We start from the raw sequence: 27,935 nt of genomic DNA, 5'->3' as shown, positions 1-27,935 counted from the left end.
TGTTAGATCAGATGGTGTTGCATTTTGGGAACTGAGGACTATTTCTCAATTCAGATTAGGAGCATAACCACATCTAGAACCAAAAGATGTACAATTTATTAGTCTTATAATCAAAGCATATAAAGGCTCTTATAGTAAGGAGTCAATCTGGGGGAAAAGCCCAACTTATGTCAATTATCTCGTTGTGGGAGAAATGAATACAGAAAAACTGAAAATTGAATGAAATGATGTTAACAGCAGTCACTTACTCCCAGCCTTTGGGGCACATACCTCTGCTTAGTCTCAAAGCTATTTTAACATACAAATCCTACAAAAAGAACTAACACAATGTTCAAGAAATTTGAAGCTTTCATTTTATACCCTTTTTCCACCCTATAGATGAAAAGAGATGAGTACCAACTGTCATCAACAAAATCAACTGCCTTCTAATCCTCCCCTCCTTCACATCCTGATAATACTTCCATGACAAGGGCCAGTAAACAAGTTAGGCCTCTGTAATCATTTGTCCAGTCCCCAAAACCTCCTCATTGAGCTCCTTGACTGCTTTTATTAGTCCCCTCGTAATCCCATTGAGATGTAACCCTTTCTCTTTCATTTCCTCTAGCAGCTTCTCCGCTGTTTCCCAATCTAAAGCCTTAAGGCAAAGAGATTGTATCAACTTTTGGTACTCATCAACAGTAGCTTGAACCCCAAAATCTTCCATCTCACTCATCAGCTTCAAAGCCTTGTCAAACTCTTCCAGTTTGCAAAAGCCACGGATTAGCGTATGGTAAGTCACAGGGCTCAGTTTAGAATGCTTCTTTTTGGCTTCAGAAAGGATTTTGCAAGCCTCATCCATCTGACCTCCATTTGCATAGCCACTCATAATAACGGTGTAAGTATAGACATCTGGTTTCAACCCCCTACTCTCCATTGTCCTAATCATCTCCATTGCCTTTTCCATATCACCAGCTTTGGCATAGCCATTGATCACTGAATTGAAAACTGCATTTCCAGGAGGTGGACCCTCTCTAATCATCTTAAGAAGCAAATTTTTGGCTTCTTCAACATCTTTCATCCTACAAAGACCACGAATTACAGCTGAAAACGGCTTAATGCCATATTTTCGTGCTTCTCCATCAAAATCATCTAACATTTCTAGAGCTAATTTCACAGTTTGATCCTCCCTACACAGTGAACCGATCAAAAAATTGACTGAACTACGAGGTGGATACAGCTTCCTTTCCTTAGCTAATATATAAACCAAATGGGCATCTTTAGCCTTACTACCTTTACAAAACCAAGATATAATCTTACCAACTTTTTCTCCATCAGGCAAGATTTCTGCATCGATCATCTTCTGAGAAACCAAGCAAGCAGAATCAAACATAGAGCGCCTACAAAGTGCTTCAATGGTGAAATAATATGTATCACCATTTGCAACGCAGCCAAATTCACCAAACTTGTCAAAAACCTCCAGAGCAGCCTTTCCTTTACCCAATTTCGAAAACTGAGCTATTAATACATTAAGGCTCTCCACATTCAAAACTCCTTCAATTTCCTTCTCTCCTATCTCCTTGATCAAATCCCATAAATAATATGCTTCCTTCTTCTTGAGATTGCTGCATATAGCAAGAACAAGAGCATCAACAACACGTGCGGTCACTTTGAGCTCAGGTTCCTCCTTCAATCCCCATCTGAGAAACCTGATCAAATTCTCGCCCAGAACAAGTGGGGTTTCTAGCACTCTGATCACAAACTCTTCATGCAGAGTCAAACCCATGTCGTCGAGACTCGATTCCAAAGACCCATCAGGACTACTCTGAAGCAAAGACAGCAAATTTTCCAGTTTCTCCAAATCAATCTCGTGAACCTCTTGTTCCTCTTCCTCCATTTCTTCCCCATTATCTTCCACTATATTCTCGTGAGATTGATCGTAAACCCCATCAAAACCATCCTCGATGGAAACATCGTTCACTTGGGCACCATCATTTTCACCGAAAACCACCGAAGCCTGCTCTGCTTCAGCAGAAACGAAGCCATTCTCGGTGGGTTCGGATAGATTGTGGTCAGAATCACTTGGGGTTGCAGAGATTTGAGAGAAGAACCTCGGCTGCTTACAAACATAGGATGATCTACTGGAGAAGATCGGGTGTGAAATGGGGTTTAGAGATTCGAATGAAGGAAAAATAGGATTTTGATTTTGAGCTCCACAGAGATTCCGTAACAGAGCTTTGCTGGAAAGAGAGGCTCTTGCCGCCTTGACTGACCTCCACATGATGCTTTCTCTCTCTGTCTCGTTCTGGTCTCACTGCTTGTAGAAGCTGTGTGAGACTGTGGGGTTGTTAGTGGAGCATAAACCCTACTTGAGAAAAACGAATTCCAAGCGGGTCTTTGATTTTGGGTACGACCCGGTTTTCGCTTACAGTTTCTCGGGGCCTTCATTTTATTTATTTATTTATTTTCAAATTTATAATTTTTCCTTTTATTATGTTTTTAAAAAAATAGAAAGTTAATTTATGATGACCAAATAAAATGGGAATACGAAATGAAAGGCGATAATCCTGAAAGCGGTGCAAAGGATAGCATATACATATATATATTTATATAATTCTTGGACGGAACTAATAAAACCTCAAAGCCAAACAGACGCTGCGATTCCCATAGTTTTCCAAGTTTCGTCTTTTTCGCTTGCCGTTTAGGGGAGGGGGCTTCAAACGGTAGAGGTTGCAGTGTTGAGGAAGAAGAGACTCAGAAATCTGAAAAAAAACGAGAGATGTCAGTGCAAAACGGTTTCGATAATTACCAAGAACAGGACCAAACCGGTGCGCTTCCATACAACGATCGTTTTCCAATTTATCTTATTCTATATCTGTATTTTCTCCTATTTCTATATCCGTTTTCTTTGCTTTTGTTTCTACTTTTTTTTTTTTTGGTTTTTCCTTGTCTGTTTTGTGCGTTATTCATGGAGGAAAACGTTGTTTGGTTGAGTTCAGAGCAAGAATTTTAACCCTTTTTTTTTTTAAAATTTATAGGAGAAGTTTTTGCTTCTGCTTTCTTTGTCAAATGGTTGGGTTTTTCAGAGGGGGTTTTAGGTTTAGTAGGTTGGTTTTTACTGCTACAGTATAAAAATGGAGAGAAGGGTTTTGGTTTATTGGTCTTATTGATGGTATGTGTAAGGGGTTTTTTTGCTTTTTTGTTGTGGGGTAAGAAAATTTACCGAAATCTAAGAAAAAATGGAAATAAAGTATGGAGAGCAATTCTCTACTGTGATTTGTTTCCCTTTTAACGCTGTGTGCGGTATAGAATTTTATAGATATGCACTTTTTTGTATACATGGACATTTATGCTCTTTAGCTTTAGAAGAGTTGCAGAAATAACAGGTTTTCTTGTGTATGTGTAGAACAAAGAGTGGATGGGAACTCAGAATCCGTTATGGAAGTGGGATGGTATATCCTTGGTGAAAATCTGCAGCATGTTGGTCCCTATGCATCTTCGGAGTTGCTAGGTGAGTTCTTTATATATATATATATATATATATAGTGAAATAGGTGTGTACAACTGCTGATTTTAGGAACTATGGGTCAGTTCTCTTGAAATCTGTGCTAGTGTGAATGGTCTTGTTTACTTGTTGAATGAAGAAACTGAAAGAATGTCTCTGGTCTTTTTTGATCATTGCAAGATCCAATTTTATTATAGTGATCTAACTTGTTGTTTCTCAAATTTACTAGTGCATTTTTTGAATTTCAGTTCAACCAGTAATCACTAGCACGATTTCAGGACTGTTGTTCCATCTGTAATGTTCAATTGGTTTAGTGAACTATTGAACCATCTGCTTTGCTTATTTGCTTCGCCTGGACAGAGCATTTTCGAAATGGGTATCTCACTCAGAGTACCATGGTGTGGTCTGAAGGAAGGTCTGAATGGCAGCCATTGTCCTCAATCCCTGAGTTGATGACAAGCATATCTCAGCAAGGAGCATATTCTTCTAATATCGGTAGAGCTCTCTCTCTCTCTCTCTCTCTCTCTCTCTCTCTCTCTCTCTCTCTCTCTCTCTCTCTTATGTGTTTATATATTTGCATTTGTCTATGCCGGACATGTTTTCATTTGTGTGTATTTATGTATGTATATTTATGTAATACATATACAGGAACTATGGCTTGAGGGTGTCACCTTTTTCCATGAATTGGGTCTTACTGTTTGCTCAATGTGTTTTGCAGTATCCTCCAATGATGATGAGTTTGAGAAATGGCAGAAGGAGATCAGAGATGCAGAAGCAGAGGCAGAAGGGGGATCTCTTTCCGGTGCTGTTGCAAGTGCCTTGGGAGAAGACAATAATGAGAGACCTTCAACACCACCAGAGGGTGAGGAAGAATTCACTGATGATGATGGGACTACTTACAAGTGGGATCGGAGTCTTAGGGCCTGGGTTCCTCAGGTTGGTTCTTGGACATATTCATTGTTTCTACACATGATTCTTTCATTTTTACTAAACATACATATAAATATATAGATACATATGTGTGCATCCATAAATATCTTTGGGAAATGCCCTTTTGATTAGTCTGCATATTATTTAAATCCTAAATTAGTCATGTTATGGGTTTTTAAATTTATTTTTGACTGTTTAAACATAACAGGATGACACATCTAGCAAGGGTGAGGGATATGCAGTAAATGATATGACTTTTTTGCAAGAAGAGGAGATATTTCCAACTGTGAGCTTTTCTGACATATCTCCAAGCGAAGAGGTTAATGCGACTGTTAATTTATCTGATGCATCTGTAAAGGAAGATGTCAATGGCAACAGTGAGGTAGGAGAAGGAAAACAAAATGCTAAGAGAAAAATATCGGACAACGAAGCTCCTAAGAAGGTCAACCCTTTTTTATGCTTATTTTGTCTAGTTTGGTACAGTATAAATGTATCTGACATGGGAATATGATCCTGAAACTAGTGATGACCTTTTCAACATTGCTAATGTTTATTTTATTTTTATTTTTTGCAGGAAGCTAATAAACCTCCTGATAGCTGGTTTGAGTTAAAAGTCAATACACATGTCTATGTGAGTGGGTTGCCTGATGATGTTACGGTTGATGAAGTAAGTAAAATATGTTTTGTTTTATCTGAGTATGTTTCTGTGAAAAAACACTTATTTTTAAATATTATGCAGGTAGTAGAGGTATTTTCCAAGTGTGGGATAATAAAGGAGGTAACCTTTTGCCATCCTTCTATGTATTAAATAACTTACTTGAAGTTGTTTGTAATATACTTCTATACATCTAAGAATATTAACTTTTTTCTTTTATTACAACAAAAAGGTATGTGAAGTGGCTTTATTTTGCTGTGAAAGATAATATTTAAGTAACTTATAGGTTAATGGAAGAGTAATGTTTGGACATTGTATGCTATCACAAAACTAATTGTATGGGTTGGGTTACATGCATTTTTGTTCTCACTGCTCACTGCATGCCTAATACACTGACAATGAAGTATGGAATTTTTTTATTTTTTTTTTTAGTTATGTTTTCTCATCTAACTAAACACATTTAATAAATTTTAGGACCCGGAGACAAAAAGGCCCCGTGTGAAGCTTTATGTTGACAAAGAGACTGGAAGGAAGAAGGGAGATGCACTTGTTACATACCTGAAGGTAATCTCTTTTGCTCTTACAGTGTTTGCAACATTTGCACTTTTCAGAGCCCCATATCCTGGTGTTTATTATAGTATATGAATACTCTAGGAACCTTCAGTTGATTTAGCCTTACAAATTTTGGATGGAACTCCTCTACGTCCTGGTGGTAACATTCCAATGTCGGTCACACAAGCTAAGTTTGAGCAGAAAGGTAACAACTGTGATCATTTTAACTGTGTAGAAGGGTGTCATTGACTTGCTTGTTTTTTACCCTTTTTGCTGAATATCTAGGATTTGCTGCTCTCTTTTATGTATGCTATAAGGCAGTTATTTTCAGGTCTTCTTATATAGTTAATGAACCTTCCTTTGCACTTAACACAGGGGATAAATTTATTTCTAAGCAAGCAGACAACAAGAAGAAAAAGAAACTCAAGAAAGTGGAGAATAAGATGCTTGGTTGGGGTAGGTTCTTATCTCATTTTTCTTAAATGCTTTCTTAGATTGATGATTTGATAATCTGACCTCATATTGCAAGTGCTGCTTAAACATTCTTTACCCCAGCCGCTGCGCGGCACCCCCCCCCCCCCCCCCCCAGGGGGCGGCCCGGGGGCTGCTCCTCCCTTTCTTTTAAGTTAATTTAACCTTTTTGAAGTTAGTTGTTTAGTACTTATGTTAAAAGTATAAACTCCTTTGTTGCATTTTGAAACATCAAATTGCTTTACCAAATTTTGTTCCAAACACCCTTTATTCAGGTTTTTTGGGTATTCCCCCCCCCCCCCCCCCCCCCCCCCAAAAAACAATTTTCCATCCTTCACTAATGATGATATCAAATTTTCTATACATGAAACAGGTGGTCTTGATGATGCAAAGGTGTCAATTCCAGCCACTGTTGTTCTTCGTTACATGTTCACTCCTGCTGAGATGAGGGTAAATTACTGACTGTCTATATTTGAAACACTTCTGCCTAGTAACTGTTGTCCTGGTCCCGATGGGCACTCATTAAACACCTTTTTTAGCATTGTAATGGAATCCATCTTTAAGCGTTTTGGTTGAAGGATAACAAAGGAAGAGTAATATGCTATCTATAGCAATGTGACTACGTTAATGAGAAACTTAATGCTGACTATTTTGACCATTTATTAATCACCTGAAAAGTTAGAATAGGAAAAATGTTAGGCTTTTAACTTATATTTTAGAGTATTTATTACTCTACTATTTCGAAGTCCCAAGTGTTTTAGGTTATTGCAATTCAAAAGTTATTATACATGTAATACAAGTGATGAGGAATGTTCCATGATTTTTGTGTTGAATTGTGAATTAAAATTCTCCTAATTTTCCAGGCTGATGAAAACTTACAATCAGAACTGGAGGCGGATGTTGAGGAGGAATGTGCAAGGCTTGGTGCAGTGGAGTCAGTTAGGGTAATCTAGTTTTTTTTTTTTCCTGAAGTAACTTGCCATTATCTTATTCTCTTATTCAGTATGGTTTGTCTTGAGCCTTTGCCAATATCTAATCCACCATCAGTGGCACTGTCTTGAGCCTTTTCCAATATCGAAGGCACCATCAGTGTTTTCCTTATTGCATGTTTTCTAGTCGGTTCAATAGTGTTAGAATGTGTGATCAAAAGAATTTCTGGAATTTTCTCATTATATGATTTATGTAAACTTGAACTCATCATCATCGATATCCTTGAATTAAATACCCAAAATTTACTTTCTTCTTTTTCATCTGCTTTCCTCTTGCTTAGTAGTTTTCCACCCTGGAGGCTTTTGTTGGTATTTGATGTGCTACTGCTGATGGATATTAGCTCCTATTAAATTACCATTTGCTCTCAAAAAAATTTCTTTCCGAACTTTTCTCAGTGTCAGTTTGGTTTTGGTTTCAGGTGTGCGAGAATCATCCCCAGGGTGTTGTTTTGGTTAAGTACAAAGACAGGAAGGATGCTCAAAGGTGCATAGAATTGATGAACGGAAGATGGTAATTACTAAAATCCTACATTATTTTGATTGCTTCATAATGAAGAGCAGATTGCATGAAGTTGGAATTAGAACATGTACCTTGCAGAATTAATGACATACAAACATGGTTTATGACGATTTCCTTACTTGTATGGTTAGTACTAGTAAGAAGTACAAGGATTTAAATGGTCCATTGGTCCACAATTGGTATGGTTGACTAGAAAATGGTAAATTACGTCAAACATCCCATGTAGTTTATATTTTTCATATGTACCATCGGGTTTGCTTTCCTTTGGACTTTTCTTCTATTGCAGCATAATATGCGTTTGTCTTTATTAGGAAGAATTGGTCAATTTAACAAATGACGCACTTAATGATACTATGCTTGTTATTAAACATTATATCATCAGTTGATTTTCTTTTCAAGTCCTATCAATTTTTTCCCCTAATCATCTTGCATAGCTCCAATAAGTTCATGGAATATTTTATTGTGTTTGAATATCTATAGGGAAATGATGTTTCTTTAATTATCTTTTCTTTGGTTCTAATTGTGGTTATAATATTTCATTTCCCTTTAGGTTTGGTGGTAGACAGATACATGCCAGTGAGGATGATGGTGCTGTTAACCATGCTTTGATTCGAGATCTGGATGCAGATGCTATGCGGTTAGACCAGTTTGGGGCCGAACTCGAAGAAGCTGATTGAATTAATATTGATGCATAGTAATTTTTCTTGGAACTCCTATGCCAGTTTTCTTTGTAAATTCAAAGACCTAAGCATCTTTTAAGATGTGTTGTACTTGTTGCATACATTAGGCACTAGTTGTGTAGCTTTGATGTATGATTCTCTTATAATAAGGAATGGTCTTTTGTAAAGCTATTAAAGAGAAATCTTGTTGGTTAACATGCTATCCAAACCAAAATCTTGTAGGCTAAAATTTTCGTTGTTAGAGTATTAACTATTTGTTTTTCTTTAATTTGGTGGTTTTGGTTTGGTCAAACTATTGTTTTATGAGTACTTGTAGTCATCTAGATTGCAATTAAAAGATTTCGTGTTTTTGTTAACTCGGCCATACCCCAAATAAAGTGTCGAAATGAAGAGCAGCGTACAATTTCAAATTTTGAACTTTCTTCTGATACAAAATATAAAATTTGTAGTGATGTACTGCTTCCATTCAAAAAAAAAAAAAAAAAAAAAGCCCCAGTAATAAAAATATCAAAAAAAAAAAAAAAAAGCAATACATGTTGCATTATTTATTAAAAAACAACTCGTAATAACTTTTAGTCGTGAAAAACATATTTGCAGTAAGCATTAGTAAATAGAGCTTGTATTGGTTGAAGAAATTCTCTTGAGCACTTACCGTTAATTCCATTCTTCATCTGCAAAGTGTTAATATTTTGACATAGAACAATTATTAAATAGAAAATGTGTTTTTTTTTTTTTTTTTTTTTTTTTTTTTTTGGGTACATCTTTTTGGTATTTGCCAATTGGTTCAAGGACCTATTCCAACGGTCCAACCATGACAGAAAATACTTCTTTCTTACCTAGACCACATTTTATTTGTTTATATTTGGTTCCACAATTCATAGGGGAACCTATTCAATTGCCAAATAGCATGATGAACAATTTCTTCTCTTCCTTTTTTTTTTTTTTTTTTTTTTTTTTTTTTTTTGGGTCATCAATATTTGAGGATTCCTTTCCTACCTACTGTGTTGGGATCTCTTGCTCCTTTTTTCTTAAACTTTTGTGGTGCAGCCGTACATGTAACCCATCATTGCTAAATAGGGCTCCAAAAAGAAGTCAAAACAAAGATGATCAAATAGAGATCTATGAATCAGGACCCAGGACCCACAACCCAAAACAATCCAACGTCCCAGATCAAGCTCAGACAACTCGTTCACCCACACATACAAAGAACCTAAAAAAGATAATGTGCCTCTCCATAAACAAAAAATAAAAAATAAAAATAAAAAACTAGCCGTTACAGAACCTAACTCTGGGGCCTATACTTTTTTTTGTTTTTGTTCTATAATTAATTTTTTTTTTTTTTTTCTCAAGACCTCAACGGTCATATATCACAAAGTCCCTAACAGCTAATAATATGACCGTTACAATTTCCACAGTATGACTCCTCACTCTATATCATCCCCCCATTTCTCCCTCATTCCTCTTCAAACAAACACATCCACCATTTCCTCCTCTCACCTTTCCAAACCCTCTCTCTAATCTTTCTGACCCTCCGGCGACCGGAAAATCTCATTGGAAACTCCATAATCTTCCTATAACTCCATCGAATTCCGATCAACTCACCGGATTCCCCAAATGGGTTTCTCAGTCCAAACCAACCCACCAAGCTCAATAGGCGATTCCCACTACCACACCCACAAAGTCTTCCTCTTCTGCAACTACATTCTCCTTGGAGCAGCCTCCAGTTGCATCTTCCTCACCCTCTCTCTCCGCCTCTTCCCTTCCATCTGCGGCTTCTTCTTGATCCTCCTCCACGTCTTCACCATCGTCGGCGCCGTCTCGGGATGCGCGGCGGCTTCGGCTGGGATGACCGGTAGGTGGTATGGAGCCCACATGGTTGCCACGGTTCTCACTGCGATATTCCAAGGCTCGGTTTCGGTGCTGATCTTCACGAGGACGGCGGATTTCCTCGGGAATTTGAAATCCTATGTGAGGGAAGAAGATGGAGCTGTGATTCTGAAACTGGCAGGTGGGTTGTGCATCTTGATCTTCTGCTTGGAGTGGGTGGTTCTGACACTGGCTTTCTTCTTGAAGTACTATGCTTATGTTGAAGGAGGAGATGGCAGAGTCAGCAGCAATGCCATTGTGAGAAGGAGTGCAAAAGTTCAGCAAGATGATGATTTGAAGGACTGGCCATGGCCTTTCCAAGTCTAACGCGATCTCTCTGTTTTTATGTTCTTGGCATGGTCGTGCCAATTACCTCTGCAGATACATAGTTACTATTTTTTTTTATTATTGTTTTATTTTCACTCTGTTGCTTGTAATTTTCATTGGAGTTTCATGGTTTGATTAATTTTATTTATTCTTTTGGTTTCTTATCTACATCAAATGGGGATATAGAGCTGTAATTTTGTTCTATGGCTCTTGCTTCCTTTTGCTGAAATTGGTCCATTCTTTATATGAAATTTAAGTAATATGAGATCTCTGTTTTGTTTGACTGGTTTGTTCTTTTATCTTGATTAATATGAGATCAGAAGATAGATGGGATTATTCTACTTTCTTTTTTTTTTTTTTGGTTAATACCCTCTCGAGTTGCTTAAGACTCTGGAGTTGAAACTGTCATTGTTGATTAACTGATGTTTGGAGTATTATTCATTCTTAGGCTATTTATTCTTTATCTGAAATTAAATTAATATGCAATCTCTACTTTTTAAATTAAACAAAGGAATCTCTATTACTTGTTTCTTTGATAATTTTTTTTAGCTCCAAAATGTTTAGGAAGACTAATAAAACTGGCATTTACTTCTATCATCAGCCAATTCTTTGGATGGATAATAAAATAGGACATTTCAAGGAATGCCCTCAATTTAAAGTGAGTTTCTCGACAAACATCCTCTAATACGAAAAGTATCTTCTGTGGAAGAAAACCATCATAATTGTATGAATCTTCAAAATGAACTAAAGTTCTTTTAATTATGTTTTTGTAGAATAATCACTTCCTACATAGAGCTAGATTTGGCAGTCGAAACATATGTCAGCAATTTACACCACAATAAATCAGCAAGAAAACTTAGTAGAAACAAACTACAAATAAAACATTCTATTCGGCTCTCAAGCATTCAAAAAACATGAAACATTTTCTAGTTATATAGACTTCAAAAACAATAAACGAAAAACCTTCTAGTTTCTACGCTAAAGAGCGTAAAATACAAAAAGAACACACACGGAGCTGTAGTTTTATGGTACTCCTTCGATGCCCACAATGCAAGAAAAACAACTTTATCTACAAAGCAGCTCTCCCAACCCAAAGGTTGAATCGTAGTTTGGGGATTTCTATCCTCTTTATCTTTTATACTCTATGAGAAAGAGATAGGTGAGTCGAATCGTAGTCAACCAGCACCTAAATCTTAATTGATCTATCAAAAACCCAACTGAATGGAACTGGAGATAATTCCTTGGCCCTTCCCTGAGCCCTCTCCTCCAACCTTCTAATCCTCTGGGGCAATCCACAAACAAATTCCTGCGCTCTACGTCCCTCGCCAGAAAGACCAGTCATGTTCTCTATTTTCCATCTTCCAACCAGAAACTCCAAAATATCAGCATAATCCTTGGCAGTATAAACTCCAAGCCGTTGAGCTACAGCTGAGAAGTGATCAAAAAGGTTATCATCTTTTCCATCATACATCAAGTGGGCTGGCATCGATATTTTTTTCTTCATCATGTCAGCTAAAGACATGACGGTGGCATCTGGGTCGATCTCAAAGAGCTTCTCAACAATCTTTGTGTAGGCAGTTTCATGGCGTTTTTCATCAGCAGCAATCGTACCACATATCTGTGCTAATTTCAAGTCACCATGATCTTTTGCTAGCCTGGCCGTATTCCCATGGGATATGAATGTTGCCCTCTCTTGAAATGAAGTGTAGATGAAACCAAGGTAGGGGTTGTTCTCCGTTTTAGGATCCTAGTAAGTAGACATAATATAAAAGCAGAAATATAGTGGTTAATTGGGTTTAAACAGTGTATTCCACAAAAAGAATTCAAAGAGATAAGAGGTCACCACGAGATCAGTTAAAAGTGACCCTCAGATTAGTAGAGAGTTAACCAAGACAGTAATAACCCATGAGATCACAATGAGGAAAAGAAAACACTGATAACCAACAAGACATGTAGACCGAACTTTGCAATAACTAGATTCTCTAAAGATAGTTGCCAAGGTTTTGCTCATTTCCTTGATCACCACATAGATGATGAAATGATGCAGAGGCATAAAATTCTAGACAACTAATACCAAGTAATGATTGTATTGATTAACCTGAATAGTAATCGTAGTTGTCACAAGAGATTGAAACAGTCACTAGCTAATGCAATAAATTATAGAACAATCTACTCCTACCGAATGCCGAAGATTATCAAAGTCTCCAGTCCATGCAATCCTCACAAACAGAACTAGAATATCCCCAAATTGTAATCGATGGGAAATAATTATCTCACAAAAAAGGAGAAAAGAACTCACCATGCCTGACCCAATGAGATACTGAATGGTCTTCTCAATTTGCTTCATGTCTACTCGTCCAGAGAGATAAAGATATTTGTTAAGGAGATCTCCATGCCTGTTCTCTTCCGCAGTCCATGCCCTAGTCCATATGGCCCAAGAAGTCAAGCTTGCACCAGTCTCATCTCGAACTCCATCTAGGGTATTGAGCATAGTCTGGTAAGTTGGAAGGGCTTCTTCAGTAATCATATCTCCCACTAACACAACAAAATAGTCATCAGGAATTTCCTTTGCTCTCTCCCTTAACTCTTTGACTTGCTCATAAAACCCATCAGATTCAGGCTCTGGCAGAAAATCTTGTGGCTGCCAACATTTCTCAACAGGTTTTAAGTGCACCAAGACATTATCCTCAGCCCAACCTTCTAATGATTTGAATATCTCAATCTTTTGAGGTGACATGGAATGAGTCACTTGAACATGTACCTCACGTGGAGGGCAGTAAGGTTTCTTTGTATTTCCTGTATCTCTATTTAACAAAGTGAAGAAAAAGATATAAGAAACATAACCTTCTAATAAACCTTCTAGAATAAATGAAATAGTTTCCAGTGTTATAAACTTGTCATATTATTTCAAGTAAATACAAGGCAAAAACACATCCATATCATGTTGAAGGCTGATTTATGATATATCAAATTACATTCTTATAGAAGCTGTGTCAACTTTTGAAAAAAACTTGTCAAATTTTAAAAAATAATAATAATCCTAGTTGCCTAAAGCAAATTGTTCATTTCTCACCTTTTTCTCACTCACTAGAATTATGCATAGACTACAATCAGCAATATCAGCAGGCAAACGGAACACAGAATCATAAAAAAAAACAATTCTGAAGGATAATAACAAGTTTATAATACCATAAAGCAGGTCTGTCTGTTTTGCAAGCCTAAAAACCAACCAGGTCATATGCTCAACACTCTGATACTGAAATATGACTTTTGGAGAGACTTCTCTTGAAAAATAGTTCAAATGCACATCTTGATTATTTTATTTACATTGAAACCATCTCTAGTTTAATTTAGATAACTCAGCTCAGTGAGCACATTAAATAGGTTAACCAAATAAAATGCGTCTAGCACAAGATAATCACTCAACAACACAATCAATAAAAAAGAATAGCACATGAATAAGCATTTAAGAGACAGAAAGGAAGAGAGGGAGCAAGAGCATTTTGTTCATCACATTCACAAGCATATAATTCTAACAACAAGATTAAAAACAGTAACAGTAATAAGATGAAACGTGACTATATATACTATAAATATTTGACTGGCATGACAAAATGTAAGTGTGGAAACACAATAGAGATGCCATTTTGTTCGCAAGTTCCCCCATTTCTAAGTAGCCCACCAAAGAAAAACAAGACCAAACTTGACCAACCACAATCATGTAGTGAACAAAGAAGTCCAAGACACACACAGCTACTAAATTGTGAGCAGAAAAACTATATTACAGCCATTAGATATACAAGAATGTACTTTTGCTCATGTTAGCACAAATAAACTGAAGCTATAAAAAAGGGACAAAGGTGAAGTTCTTTGCTGAGAATTGCAAATGTTGTAATGAGACAATAACTAACTATGCAACGACAGAGGGTAAAAGGTGGGAATAACATGAGATAATTTAGTATAATATGGTGCATAAACCCACAAACACTACGTAGTATATGATGGTTATGGTCATCCAACATTAAGCCTTTTCATAACTTTACAGTATGTATTCATGTCCGTGAGAGAGAAGCGACAAAAGAAATTGAAGGACATGACACCTAAATCGTATCAAACTGGCAATTTTAATGTAAAGAACATGCATAAACCATAAAATCAAATTCTAATAAGCCCAATTAGTTAAACTACTAAAAGATGGTCCATAGAGCACTCAACAACTACAAATCAAACAAGAAACATAAAAACTTATTAAAAAATTAAACAGGATAAAGGAAATCAAATTTTTAAACACAACCTCGTGATGGGAGCCACACTAACTTAAAAACATGAAACAAGCTTTAAGAAATGTTAGAAAAGAATTATACTCAGTCAGGGGAAAGGATAACAAAAAAGAATTATACTCAGTCAGGGTAAAGGATAACAAATTGTAGTAATATTGGTTTTCATATTAAAAAAGCAAAAAGAAATGAGAAATAACATTGAACAGCCATCTACTCCCAGAAAAGAATGGCATAAGCATAGAGAGGAAAATAATATACAGAACATAGTAAATATATAATGAATAATAAATAAAACTAGTCAACCAACAGGACCCAGAAAACCCAGAAAATCAGACCTAACTCTCAACTAATAAAAAATATATAATAATGTAAGCATGGCCTGCCTTAGGTTGAAAAGGACAAATGGAAAATCCCACATACATACTTCAGAATTCAGATCACAGCTGGAAAACAATAGAATGATCAACAATGTTGAAAAGATATCACTATAACATGAAAATTAAGAAGAATTAACAAGTAATCATCAAATACCGAATTCCTTAACATTTCCAACAAACATTTTACAAAAACAATTCCCGCATGCAGATCCAATAAAACATGTTCCTAAAATTTAAAAAGAATATTATATATTAAAACTAGGTCACAACTCACAAACCCACCTCAAGAAAACCAACATAAAAGTAAACACCAAATTGACAAAAAAGAATCCATGAAAATTACATCTTCATTACAAATATGTATCATATATGAATTTCAAACACTATGCAAAGTTGGAAGAAGAAAAAGAAAACAAATTGGAAAGCAACACTTTCTGCTGACACCCAAATAAATCCAAAAGACTTCTCCAAATGTAACACGACTCAATGAGAACAAAGAAACAGACAAACAGCCGCTTCATTAAACTCTTTATAACGACACAAAAATCCAAAAAGCTAAAACAAAAACCCACAATATTCATCCCCTCATTTAGCTAAATTAGCATAAGAAACCAATAACCCAGATCGAAAAACCAGCTAAAAGTTCAAACTTGCCAATAAAGATTTTGAACATACACAAAATCTTGAAAATCTAACAATGACCCAGCAAAGAAAATGCATTGGAAAACTTAAAAACAAGGGGAAGAAATGAAAAGTTAAAAACTTACGTAGAGATTGAGTGGAGAGTGGATGCCATAGAGACTCTTGGAGATCTGAAAGTGCGGTGTTTGAAAGGGATTCTATGGGACGGTAATACCACGGTTGAATTCAGTCTGAGAGCCATTTTCTTTCTTCCTTGAAAGAAAAAAAAAAAAAAAAAAGAAAGAACAGAAAAAGAGAAAAGAGTCTTCCTTTGGATTTGGTTATTGGAGCTTGATCACACAGTTTATGTGTGAATATATACGATGACCCAAGAAAGAAGCAACTCCACAGAGACTCAAAAAGACAGACAGAGAGAGAGACGAAAGATAGAGAGAGAGAGAGAGGGACAGCCGCAACCAAATGGGGAAATGCTATGCGAGAGAGACGGAATGCCGATTAAAACAGCCCGCTTTTCTAAACACCCACCGCTTTACAACTTATTTACGTTGCTGCCATTTTTTTTTAATTTGGCGGGCAAATCTTTTTTTTTTTATTTTTTTTATTTTTTTTGTTTAACTATTAGGACCCGTGGACAATCCATGGAATATCTTAGAGATTATACAGAAAGTTCATCACACCTGTTGCTCAACCAAAAAATAAAATAAAATAAAATAAAAATGAATTTTTGCATCTACATTTTACGTAGACACTTCTTATTTTTATTTATCAAACTAAAATTTTTGTTTTTTAGAAAATTTATCCAAACGAACCGATTTTTTGGTTAAAAAAAAATTAATTAATATAAACTTCCATTAATGTATAATAAATATTAAATGTACCAATACAAGTTATTGACATAAAGTTTTCTTCTTCTTTTTTGAAGATTTTAGTGTGTGTGAAAGTGTTTTTTTTTTTTTTTTTTTTTTGGGGAAAGCAAGTATGTTATTGTTAATTAATTTTATAAATTTAGATACTTTGTTAATAAATTTTGTCAGCATTTTCTGTACATATGATATATATCTCTTCCATAAAATTTTTAAATATAAATATTACAAATATAGAACTTAAAAAAAAAAAAGAACTTAAAACTTTTATTTTAAAACACATGCAAGTTAAAAATATAGAGTTCAAATATTTTTCAATCCTATCTCCCAATTGCCAGGTACTCTTCACAAAAATATAAAATATAAAATAAAAATAAAATTGAAACCCACATATCCTGATTTACTAATTTAATTACCACATTCATAGTTCATAGCATTTTTTAGTAATATTCATCCAAAGAAATTGATTTTCAAATTGTGTTTCCAGTTTGTCAAGCAGGCATGATGGATCCAAAATAATTAGACTTTATCAAGGTCTTCCTAACCTCCAAAAAAGAAAGAAAGAGCTATGTTTAATAAGGTCTAAGCCTTAAAAATAAATCATATATATATATATATATATATATATATATATATATATATATATATATATATATATATATATATATATATATATATATATCTCATGTACTAAAATTTAATTTTAACTAATTATATATTTCAATTAATATTAAAAAGTGTATAAGAAGATACTTGAAAGACTTATATAATTTACAAATAGCAATCCAAACCTTCAAAAGGGTAAGCTAGGTCTTAATTAATTAGATTTTTTCTTAAAATACATATTTAGTGGCTGTATACAAATTATTTCTTTCCAGCAAAGGGCATTAATTAGCCCGACCAATGATTCCAAAAGTCATGTATTAGAGGACTTAAATTTTGTTGAACAGTCTCTTTTTGTTCCCCTCAAAATGTTGATATTTTCCTACCAACGTACGGTTTAATTTGATTTATCGATGCGCCAACCCACAATTAATTTGGACCTTTTTTTTCTTTTTCCCAAAAAAATTAATAGATTTGTTGAAGTTATATGAATTTGGACGGGTTGAATTTAAAAAGCCGAAACTATCAATTTCATAATTGTCGTTTTTATTTTTTTTCATGAATAAAAATAAAAGAACAAGAAAACACTTCACTTATACTACATGTGCAAAAGCACGTTTTCTTCTTAGCTTTCAAAAAGAAAACTAGTGTAAAATGTTTCTCTATACCCATTTCAACAAATATATTGTTGATATTTTTCCACTCACTAATTATCTAATTGTGCTTTTATTATCTTATTAAGTCGTGATTTAAAAAAAAAATCAAGAACATTAACTTAAATATGACAATAAAAATTGGAAAAAAAATATTCAAATTGTAATTCCAAAACATGAAGGCACAAAAACAAAATATATATATATATATATATATATATATTGAAAGAAAAAAACCGGTTTTGTAATTTCTGTTTTTACTTTTTGGAGTTCAAATTATAATGAAAATCGGATTAAGTATCTTTTCACTGAGCATTTATTTTTACCATGATTTTCGATAAAAAAAAAAGAAAAAAGAAAAAAGAAAAGAGAGAGAAAGAGTAACAATATGTAGTTTTTCTTTTATTCTTCATCATTATTGTTCCTATTAAGAAAATCAAATAAGTTTTGGTCAATTTATTTATTGTTAAATCTAACAAATCAAATTATATTACTTTAAATTCTTAAATCTTCAAAATCAACAGAGAATTAATGTAACCAAAACCAATCAATTTGAAAGTGGATTTACAATTTTCCACTTTCAAAAATTCAATATATATATATATATATATATATATATAGAGATAGATAGATATATAGATATATTAAAAAAAAAAAAAGCTTAATTCCTCAAATGTAAATTAGAGGTGAAAGAGGGGTAAACATAGCAATATGTACAAGTGCCAAACGGTTGAGTAATGTATTAAAACGTCACCAAAATCTGGTAGCAAATATCTGGGTTGAAACATTTGTTTGTATTCGAGAAATTTGGTTGAGTGGGACCCACACGAGAAATAAAATTCCACATGGAACCTCCTCAGCTTCTGTTTCCTCCTCCGGTGGGCTCAGCACCCACACGTCTCTCTGTCCCACTGTTTTTATGGAATTTACAAGGCAACTGGAAGATGATCTCCTGCATTCATTTTCTCCTCAAACTTCTTGCGTGTCTTCTATCTATCTATTGCTCTGTTTACACCGTCTTAAAAATGTCCTTTTCTTTTATTTTAAGAAAAACATAGCAAATAAAATTCATTAAATAACTATGATTTTTTTAAGGTTCCTCATAAGAAAGATGAAAAACAAATGATGTAATTTATTTTTAAAAATAAAAGTGAAAGAAGGAAATTCTTCAATTGTTTCGTTTTAATGTCACAAAAACAAATCGAAAAAAAAAAATGTTTTTTTCCCTTCTACTTCAAATGTGAAAATGTTATTTCTCAATTGAATAAATTATTTGTGAAACAAATATTTAAAAATAGAATAAACATTTTCGATAGTTTCAATGTTGGAACTTAAATTCCAGACCAACTATTATCCTTAACCATACCTATCAGCAACTATTATCCTTAACCATCCTAATGTTTAAAAACTTCCATCCTCAAAGCATGCCATGAATGAATCGTTAATAAAAAATGAATCAATACTCAAAAAACGTGCCAGAAATTATTGCAATGAAAACAACCCAGATGCAATGTGTTGACTTTGTATATGGTAGGAAAAATGGGTAGGAGGAAAGAAAAAGCAGAGAAAATAGATATTTCGATACAAAACAGAGTTAAAGAGTTAGTTTCTTATCTGGCACAAATACAATATTAAATGAAATAAGTAAAAGCGTGTTTACATACATATAAAAAAGCGTGTTTACATACATATATATATATATATATAAATTATATCTCTAGAATGGTAGCCATTGGTTGGAGTAAAGAATAAGAAATTTTTTCATTTTTGACAAACTGCTATAAATATATATATAAAACACATTTTTTTCATAGTTATTGTATTCATCATTTTCTTTCTTTCTTTCTTTCTTTCTTTCTTTTTCTCTCCTAGAATATTTTCATAAATAAGAGAATTACAAGTATGCAATTACAGCAATGCTTAATATGTCTAGACCTTAGATTATTAAAAAAAAAACAAGGAGCTTCTTCAACCTGGTCGTGGTCGGCTCTACTGAATGAAGGTACTCCACAGCTCTTTTGAAAAAGAGAGAAAAATTCATCAATTTATGAATGTGAAAAAAAAAAAAAAAAAAGAAATGCCTAAAAGTTTCTGACATCATTAAGTTGTTAAAAACATAATAGTGAAAAAGAAAACTTAAGTTTCCAACTGTAAGCCATATGAAACAACAACGCTAATTAAAGAGTACCGACAAGACTCTGATTTCCGTGTCTAATTTTTCCACCAAATTTTCAACAACATTTGACTCGAAAGTGCCTACCCAAAATCTCATTTTGTTTGGAAATTCACAAACTAGCAGAAAATTTCAAATTTATAATTCCACATAAACCGGACACTACTTTAAAAATAGAGTAACAAATGAAAGACATCAAACTGAACATTATGAACACTGGTCAAGGAAACCTTCTGATTCAAAAATTTAATTCAATCTACATGGGGATTATGGTTACATGTAAATCTGTAAATGCATGCCATGTAACATGCAGCACAAGCTGTGAAATATTATAAAATATAACAAAAGGCATTCGAGAAATAGCAAGTAGCTTATAGGTGTTTATATGCGCAAACTCTACTGCCCCTCCATCTCAGAACCTGGTTTCAAAGATGGGTCTCCCTAGAGCTTTCATTTTGGTTGATGCTTTTACCAGTGGGTGGCAAGCACCTTTTCGAGAAAAATGTAGCAATGCTTTTGGTCCGACGTGAACTATTTTCTGCCAATGATTAAATAAGACAAAGGTTTATTACTAACAAGAAAGAAACAAATTAGACAGCCAAGTAAAGTCCAAGCAGTTGGTTTCATAGTTCATACCAGGAGATGCTGACATGCCAAGTTTGTCCAAGATTTCTTTCTTGACCTGCAGTACATGATGTATGTATATCAAACTATTAATCAAAGCTACATTTGCTTTGTTTTAATGAAACACTTATAGCATTTAATTTTCTAAATACTTCAAAAATTATCTTAGCCAGTGGCATACTGGTTTATTATTCAGTAAAATCCAAAATGTGATTTTTGAAGTTGTCTTGTGAACTGAGTAAAAGGTTCCATCATAAAAAGAATGCCATGTTCCTCTTACTCCCAGTCCAACTCACTACTCTTCTTTTTGAGGTGCATTCACCATCAATGCAAGTTCATTTCTTTCCTATGTACATAAATTGTGATATAATATGAGTTCTCACTGCTAAGACCTGAAATTAAGTCGACTAAAGTTAAAATACTACAACTAGATAACTAAGAACCGCCAAAACCAACTTGATTATCCCAATTATATGAATTTTGTCAGGTCAACAGAAAAAAACTGAACTTTACTTTTTAGTGTATCATACAGGGCATGACAACCAAATATTCTTGACATTGTAGTCTTTACTATTAGAGAAACTACTGCACATATTGTCACTTCAACAAAAATGCCAATCTTGATTGTTTAAATAGATAGAGAAAAATATAGACCAACTCTACTTGAAATCATCAGATGGATCAAACAATAAATATAAAAGTTCCATCCAGTTCAATTGTGTACTATCTACGTCTCAGTAGTCATCCTTACTATCAGAAGCACCACTAGAATGAAAGCAAAAACAGCCTTCTTATGCAACCATGAAACTTTCAAAAAAGTACTAACCTGCCACCGATTATCTACAAAATCTGATATCTCACGCACTTTATTCCTTAATTGAGTCTTCGAAATACCAGGCAACTTCTGTTGCAGAGATTCAACCACCTTTTGGATACCTTGTGAACATGACTGAATAGCAGACACCTGCAATATTACAAAAATTAGTCACTGCAGCAAAAGGCAAATTGCTTATAGAACAAACAAAATCCCTATATCATCACCAACTTCAAATATTTGATACTTTATTGCACATAAACTCCAAAAAGCTCCTAGAAGGTTGCTACTCAAAATTAGATTATAAGGACTTACTATTGTAGGCAAATCTGAGTCTGGTATAGCAGTCGGAGTAGAGACTGGCGTGATACAGCTCTTGCCACTTGATAGGCAAGCTTCTCGGTCATGGTCTTGTTCATTATCCAGTGAGATCTCTGTTGGTGGTCCACCAGGGAACATACGCATACTTAGAGCTTGCAAGCACATCTGTTCCATCCTAGATGTACCAGCAAGATCTTCTGCATTTAACAAAGAGTCCTTCTCATGCAACAAGTTCAATATAATCAAAGGTTGACCTTTCCGAAGAGCATGTTCTGTCAAATTGTTCAAATATTTTTGTTGCCTAAGCAAGGCAGAGAATTCTTCACTCTCTAAGTCTTGCTGACAGCCAGATGAGCTATTGGCCTCGTCAACTCTAATATCAGTTTCCATCCTGTCAATCTCTACTCCCTGGGTGTATCACACAAGTTAGGAGTTACCAAGTAAATATCTTGTGATAGAGTGAGTTAATTTTTCAAGTTTGCAAAGCTCTTAATTTTTTTCAGGCATAATGTGATATCAAAGTTAAGTCACAACAATATTGTAAAAAGTATAAGCTTCCGAAATCTAACAAGGTAACTAAGCCAAAAATTGATTTCAAAATAACCAGAAAGGTGACAAGTTAAAATATGTTGACACAAAGTTGAGAAGCATTTGAAATTTTCAAGTCTCAAAAAAAGTGGACCCCTGTAATTAGAAAGATGAGAATAGTAGATGTGAAATAAACATTGAACGTAATCACTTTTTTCTTCTTCTTTTTTCGTAATTTTTAATTTCCTTTAATCAAGCACATTGCCTGTAACAGTCAACAACTAGAAGCAGATCAAGTTACACAACTTGAAAATGTTTTTAACATACGAGGTGAAAACAATTACAAAATCACAAGCTTCTTCTGAGATGTGCTTTTGTGGCATACATAGGTACCAAAGACATGAAAATTCACCATAAAATTGAAATTAGCATGCATAACATTGGCAAAAAAATGAATATTAACTATTACTTTTGAGTAAAAGAATTAGAAAAAAAAAAAATGTTATTGGCAAGCAACAGTTTGGAACTTGGACGTGCAGAATGAAGACACTGATTTAATGGACATATTCAAACATTTGCTGGAACATGATGGTTCAGTGGATCCTCAGAAGTTCAAAGAATCTCAGCTCACCTCATTTTCCGAAAGATACCCATCAGGTACGAAAAAACCATCTTCACTTTCATCTTCATCATCAGCTTTTGAACATCCCTCTAAAATTTCCTCTTCATCATCCTTGTCGCAATCTGAAAGGCTTTCACCAGGATCCTCCTAGACAATAAGCAGGTAAATTGGCACTTACCACTCCACATCCAGACTCAAAAAACACGTAGGAAACAAAATTGAGCAAAGGACAACAACAATACCTCTTCCCATTCCTCATCACTCTCAATTTCGTAATCCAAGTCCGGGTCCTTCCTTAAAGGATGGCGTGGTCCAACAACATGACTGAAAGGAGACATTAAAATACAAATAATAAGTGGCATATATACAAGCCACAGACATCATTCTGTCAGGGCTTGTAGGCATTGGTTCATTAAATTAGCAATCCTGGTCAAAGCATTTCTTCAAATTATAACTCGTTATACTTTCAAGTGGCCATCATTTTCACATATATTACTCATATAGTAAGTGCAGGTTAGAGGTGGACTGAGAAAGGATACAACACATGCCCAAAATGTCATAATTCTATTTACAACTCATTTCACGCAAAGAATTCAAACAAATGGATAATTTAAACTAATCAATTTCACAGAAATGGATAATTTAAAATAATCAATTTCACAGAAATTGCTTATATAGTAATTAGTAAGTGCAGGTTTGGAGTTCAACTGAGTAAGGATGCAACATATACACAAAATGTCATAATTCTAATTACAAGTCATTCCATGCAAAGACTTTTAAGTAATGGATAGTTTAAACTAATTTTTGCTTGAATATTATATTGATTTAAAAGATGTCTTTTCTCAAAGCTACAGCCTACAAGACTTGTTCTAAATTAGAAATTTGAATAACACAGGAAATTACCTTTTCTTTGGCCATGTACCATAAAATGCAGGTCTATGGCTCTTATCAAATTGCAGCAACTGCTTCCCCCGTTTGAACTTCTGGACATCAGAACAATTTGCACTAGTCTGACATGATATTTCATCAGAAGTCTGTTCTTCTAATCCATCTGCAAATTTCCCTGCGCTCAACTCATCATCATGAACTATTCTACTTGTAGTGAGCTTAAGTTCCACAAACAGATTAGTCTTAGGCTTTTGGCGTTTGCCCCAATGCTGGTTTCTGTTTGGATGAATAGAATGACCCAAGAGCCGCCACGAAGAAACATGTGACCTGCAAAGGATGGAAAAAAATTTTGTTATCTGTAAAAGATGAAAATGTAAGCAGCTTAATTTTAAGAAGAGAAAAATTTAAACCCACTTGCGGATATCCTCAATATTAATATCTATACTTGACGACAGAGTACAATCCATTGATAGAGTAACTGCCTCAGGCATATTTTCACTCTTTTTACTTGGTGAATCAGGAATGGTTGCTTTAGTTGAAGACTGGTCCTTCTGGCTTGGGCTAGTTTTGCTTCTCTTAAGAAAGCGTTCCATGATTGAAGCTTGCTTTTGTATGGAGAGTTGCCTTTTAATTTCAGCTTCTTCCTTCTCTCGACGTTTCTGATCTCTCTCTGCTTCCTCTTGTTGCTTCCTCAGTTGTTTCCTCATTTCAGATTCTTCTTTCTCGCGACGCCTTTCATCTTTTTCTGCCTCCTCTTGCTGCCTCTTTAGCTCCTTTTCCTGAAATATTTAAACAGTCAATAACAAGACTAACTAAGTAAAGAAGATATCAAGAAAAGTTGAAGTTCAGCGACCCTCTTCTGTATTAGCTGAACAAAAGTACAGCATCAGTATATTATAACAATTAACTCTGAATCTACAGAACTACATCAAACAAGCAAACTATAGTAGTGAAGGAAGATAGATTAGCATCACTATATAATCCATTTGAATATTTTACATAAGATACCATGGTATCTCCAGTAAGTATCTTTGTATATATACATATCCCAAATATAACCCTTCAGAAAACTAGCACAATTCAAAAAGCTGCACATACACTTTGACATTTTTCTTTTAAAAGCACGCGTTCCAATTTCCTTTTCTCTTTTTCAGCTTCTCGTTTATCCTTCTCCAGTTGTTTGATTAGCAATTTTTCTTCCCGTTTTGCTTCCTTTTGAGCCCTAATAACATAGAAAGAAAACTCAATGTAAGAAAATAAGAATAAAATTCAAAAGAACAAAAACACCAAAACTAAAAGAGTTACTACAGATACATACAAGTTTGTACCATTCTTCTGCAGCAGGCCATTAACCAATAAACGAATCTTTGACTCACATAATACTTTACTAAGCTTTTCTGATGCCTTTATGAGGTCGTGTTTGAAATTTTGGTCACTCTCCAACTTTTGTAATGCCATTATCATTTCTAAAACAAACCACAAACAATAGCGATCTAGTTTAGACACAAAAGACATAATCTTGCTCAATGTACACAATAAATCTTGCTCAATGTAATCACGGCACAGTAATGAACAGAACATCAAGACAAAAGACATAATTGCAAAATAAGATACAGAACTGATTCACTTGATAAATAGATACAACCAAGAAACCAAGCAGAATAACTTCATATTTTCAGCAAATTCTCATTTAGACAGTAGTTTAGACGAAAGAAATGAGCAACAGTTGACAAAAGATAAACTACAGCCAGTCTGCTTTATGGGGAATTGGTAACTATGTTTGCTATTTCCAATTAAAGTATATGTTGGTTAGACAATGCCACCATTTTTCTACTGCCTAATTATCTCATGACCTAAAAAGTATAATGGAAAACCAGAAGCATCTATAGAGCAAAGGAAGTAAACCTACCAGAAACAGCTGTAATCCTCTCATGGATCTTTTTTCGACAGGTACGCCTAATATTCAATATTCCACGTGCAGATTCTGGCATCAGCTTTAAATCTCTTGCCTATAAAATGAGTAAACACATTAATTCTCAAACTGAAAAAGATGAAACATACCCAGTACCACTACAATGTTGGCAGACAACAAATATTAAAATGTAAACTTGAAATACAACAAATGCAATTTCTTATTGAAAACAAAATTCAGAGAGCATAAAAGAAAAAACGTAAATTAAACATACCAAAATAAGTTGAAACAACAAAGAAATTGAATAAACCACAGAACATAGTTGCATAAAAATTAGCTAGAAACGAACTCTCTTATGAACAAAGATATTTGGACAAAGGCAGAATGAAATAAGATCTAATAAAACTACAGACAAATATGACAAATTGGTACAACAATATTTTAAAAAAAGAAAAAATCGATGTGCCCGATAAGGGAACAATCTAATTAGTAAACAAAGTGAGGAAAAAATCAAGACTACTAACAAGTACAGTAAATCCAAAAAATTTACTCAAACCCGACTTATATTCTAAGTTCAATATAACAAATACACCCAATGCATATTGAGGGGAAAAAAAAAAAAAAAAACAACGCAAAGCATTAACATTTTTAAGCAAAATCAGAAAGAAATAGAAGCCATCACCTCCCAGCACCAAAGACAAGACTTGGAGTCGTCCTCTAAGAGATCGGCATCGGCATTGGACAGACCGTACATAATCCGCTGACCAACAAGTAGAACAGTGTTCTTCACGGACGCCATTGTCACACTCCCACAAACTCCATTTCCCTTCACTTCCTCGTAGATTTTGTCGACGAGTTTCGACAAAGGAAGTCCTTTCTCCTCCATCAACGAAGCCACGACCGCATTGACACTGCCACCACACAGCTTCAAATCCAAACCCACTTTCTGATCCATCAATTCCTTGTAGTATTCAAACAACCCATCAAGCTCTTTGCGAAGAGCTTCAATCTGAGCCAATTTTTCCTCCGTACCCAAGCTTTCTAGATCCAAACTAGCCCTCTTTCGCTTCTGGGTCTTCTTGGGTCGATCTTGACCGTTCATTTCCTGGTCATTTGGATCAGCACCGGCGATGATTTCAACCATTTCGCACTTCTGGAAAAATCCGAAGCCCTCCACCAAAACACACCGAGTCGACTCAACCCGAGAAAGAATTTCCGAGCCTAAATCCAAAACCCCGCTATAGAATCTGAATCTGAGAGCAAATCGACCTGGAGAAACAGATAAGAAATGAAATGTGTTTTTTTTTTTTTCCCTGAATTTTTTGGGTTTTGTTTTCCTTCTTTTTCGCTTCAAGGGTTTCTAGGAAAATGGGTTTACAATTACTGAAGAAGGTGGAAAAATCACAAAAGACAGAATCAAATTTTCTCCAAAGGAAAACCAAAAAACTGTTCTGTTTATTCGCAGAAATTAATTAAAAATGTATTTGTTTTTTGGAAACAAAAACATCTTTTTTCTTTTTTTTTTTTGGGGTTTCCCGCCAAACGGAAGGGCGGGTTTGGCTCCAAAATTGCTCAAATAATGCGTTTTTTTAAAAAAGCTTCCTGGTATTTGATAGTTGGCGCCTTAACCACACTCGGTGCTATCGTGCACCGGCAGCGTAGAATCTTATGATGGACAAGTGCGTAGAGCAGGCATTTTATAATAATAATAATAATAATAACAATAAAAGTTCTTCCAAAAAAACTAAATAAACAAACAAACAAACAAACAGCGAGACTCAGAAAATTTCTTCCTATACCAATTTTTCTCCATATCAAAATAATTTGATTACTTTGAATAAAAGTTGTACATCTATTTGATATTAGTCTAAGTTGATTTACACTTATTAAGAGAAAACTATATAACCATGAAATTAATTCACTATAACCTTTTTTGCCAGTTGAACCAATGCATTAATATTAATGTAAAGAAGGTAATAATAAATAATACCATATTAATATATGTTTGAACATCGATTACAACGATTGACTGAAAATTTAAAAAAAAATAAATAAAACAATTGCAACGAACTGATAAGTGGCTCATTAGAATGGATGAACAATATCCCTAGAAAAACTTATAAGAATTGAGATTGGTTTAGAGCATCTTTGATAATATACCATT

General features: G+C 34.5%; 5 protein-coding genes across 7 annotated transcripts; 2 read left to right on the top strand and 3 right to left on the bottom strand.

Moving 5' to 3' along the window:
* Positions 1-135: 135 nt before the first annotated feature.
* Positions 136-2,401, bottom strand: LOC107410656 (small ribosomal subunit protein mS80 (rPPR6)). The gene has a single exon (XM_016018107.4). The coding sequence runs from the start codon at positions 2,255-2,257 to the stop codon at positions 485-487; it is 1,773 nt and encodes a 590-aa protein (XP_015873593.1). The 5' UTR covers positions 2,258-2,401; the 3' UTR covers positions 136-484.
* A 205-nt stretch (positions 2,402-2,606) lies between these two features.
* On the top strand, positions 2,607-8,546 carry LOC107410639 (splicing factor U2AF-associated protein 2). Of its 2 annotated transcripts, none has more exons than XM_016018094.4 (14): positions 2,607-2,804; positions 3,383-3,487; positions 3,842-3,976; positions 4,200-4,417; positions 4,620-4,853; positions 4,986-5,078; positions 5,151-5,189; positions 5,541-5,630; positions 5,721-5,823; positions 5,994-6,074; positions 6,463-6,539; positions 6,953-7,033; positions 7,498-7,589; positions 8,149-8,546. In XM_016018094.4, the coding sequence occupies exons 1-14, from the start codon at positions 2,756-2,758 to the stop codon at positions 8,273-8,275; spliced, it is 1,524 nt and encodes a 507-aa protein (XP_015873580.1). In that variant the 5' UTR covers positions 2,607-2,755; the 3' UTR covers positions 8,276-8,546. The 2 variants fall into 2 exon arrangements, with proteins under 2 accessions (XP_015873580.1, XP_024926271.1); XM_025070503.2 differs by having other exon boundaries at positions 2,786-2,804; positions 3,730-3,976.
* Positions 8,547-9,727: 1,181 nt separating this feature from the next.
* LOC107410666 (uncharacterized) lies at positions 9,728-10,754 on the top strand. Its single transcript, XM_016018119.3, has one exon. The coding sequence runs from the start codon at positions 9,893-9,895 to the stop codon at positions 10,469-10,471; it is 579 nt and encodes a 192-aa protein (XP_015873605.1). The 5' UTR covers positions 9,728-9,892; the 3' UTR covers positions 10,472-10,754.
* A 577-nt stretch (positions 10,755-11,331) lies between these two features.
* On the bottom strand, positions 11,332-16,230 carry LOC107410674 (stearoyl-[acyl-carrier-protein] 9-desaturase, chloroplastic). Of its 2 annotated transcripts, none has more exons than XM_016018129.4 (3): positions 15,896-16,230; positions 12,771-13,275; positions 11,332-12,218 (listed from the first exon to the last, which is right to left on the bottom strand). In XM_016018129.4, exons 1-3 carry the CDS (start codon positions 16,009-16,011, stop codon positions 11,658-11,660), a joined length of 1,182 nt encoding a protein of 393 aa, XP_015873615.1. In that variant the 5' UTR covers positions 16,012-16,230; the 3' UTR covers positions 11,332-11,657. The 2 variants fall into 2 exon arrangements, with proteins under 2 accessions (XP_015873615.1, XP_015873616.1); XM_016018130.3 differs by lacking the exon at positions 15,896-16,230 and adding an exon at positions 15,411-15,547.
* Positions 16,231-20,241: 4,011 nt separating this feature from the next.
* LOC107410659 (chromatin assembly factor 1 subunit FAS1) lies at positions 20,242-27,350 on the bottom strand. The gene is given in 13 exon segments (XM_016018111.4): positions 20,242-20,497; positions 20,500-20,600; positions 20,699-20,744; positions 21,513-21,650; positions 21,816-22,229; positions 22,981-23,118; positions 23,214-23,295; positions 23,875-24,186; positions 24,274-24,638; positions 24,958-25,081; positions 25,178-25,325; positions 25,769-25,868; positions 26,454-27,350. Coding segments are annotated over 13 exon segments (2,469 nt in total). The 5' UTR covers positions 26,916-27,350; the 3' UTR covers positions 20,242-20,458.
* Positions 27,351-27,935: the final 585 nt, after the last annotated feature.

The sequence above is a fragment of the Ziziphus jujuba genome, chromosome 10, assembly GCF_031755915.1.
Source record: "Ziziphus jujuba cultivar Dongzao chromosome 10, ASM3175591v1".
Classification (NCBI taxonomy): Eukaryota; Viridiplantae; Streptophyta; class Magnoliopsida; order Rosales; family Rhamnaceae; genus Ziziphus; species Ziziphus jujuba.
Note: the sequence above shows the minus strand (reverse complement) of the source record. Positions and strands in the feature narration are given on the sequence as shown.

Coding starts and splice junctions, on each gene's coding strand:
- LOC107410656 (XM_016018107.4), bottom strand. CDS start 2,257: ATGTGGAGGTCAGTCAAGGCGGCAAGAGCCTCTCTTTCCAGCAAAGCT.
- LOC107410639 (XM_016018094.4), top strand. CDS start 2,756: ATGTCAGTGCAAAACGGTTTCGATAATTACCAAGAACAGGACCAAACC. Junction 5,824..5,993: donor AGCTAAGTTTGAGCAGAAAG/GTAACAACTGTG, acceptor CACTTAACACAG/GGGATAAATTTATTTCTAAG. Junction 6,075..6,462: donor GAATAAGATGCTTGGTTGGG/GTAGGTTCTTAT, acceptor TACATGAAACAG/GTGGTCTTGATGATGCAAAG.
- LOC107410666 (XM_016018119.3), top strand. CDS start 9,893: ATGGGTTTCTCAGTCCAAACCAACCCACCAAGCTCAATAGGCGATTCC.
- LOC107410674 (XM_016018129.4), bottom strand. CDS start 16,011: ATGGCTCTCAGACTGAATTCAACCGTGGTATTACCGTCCCATAGAATC. Junction 13,276..15,895: donor ACTCTCCACTCAATCTCTAC/GTAAGTTTTTAA, acceptor TTTGTTAAATAG/AGATACAGGAAATACAAAGA. Junction 12,219..12,770: donor ATCTCATTGGGTCAGGCATG/GTGAGTTCTTTT, acceptor TCTACTTACTAG/GATCCTAAAACGGAGAACAA.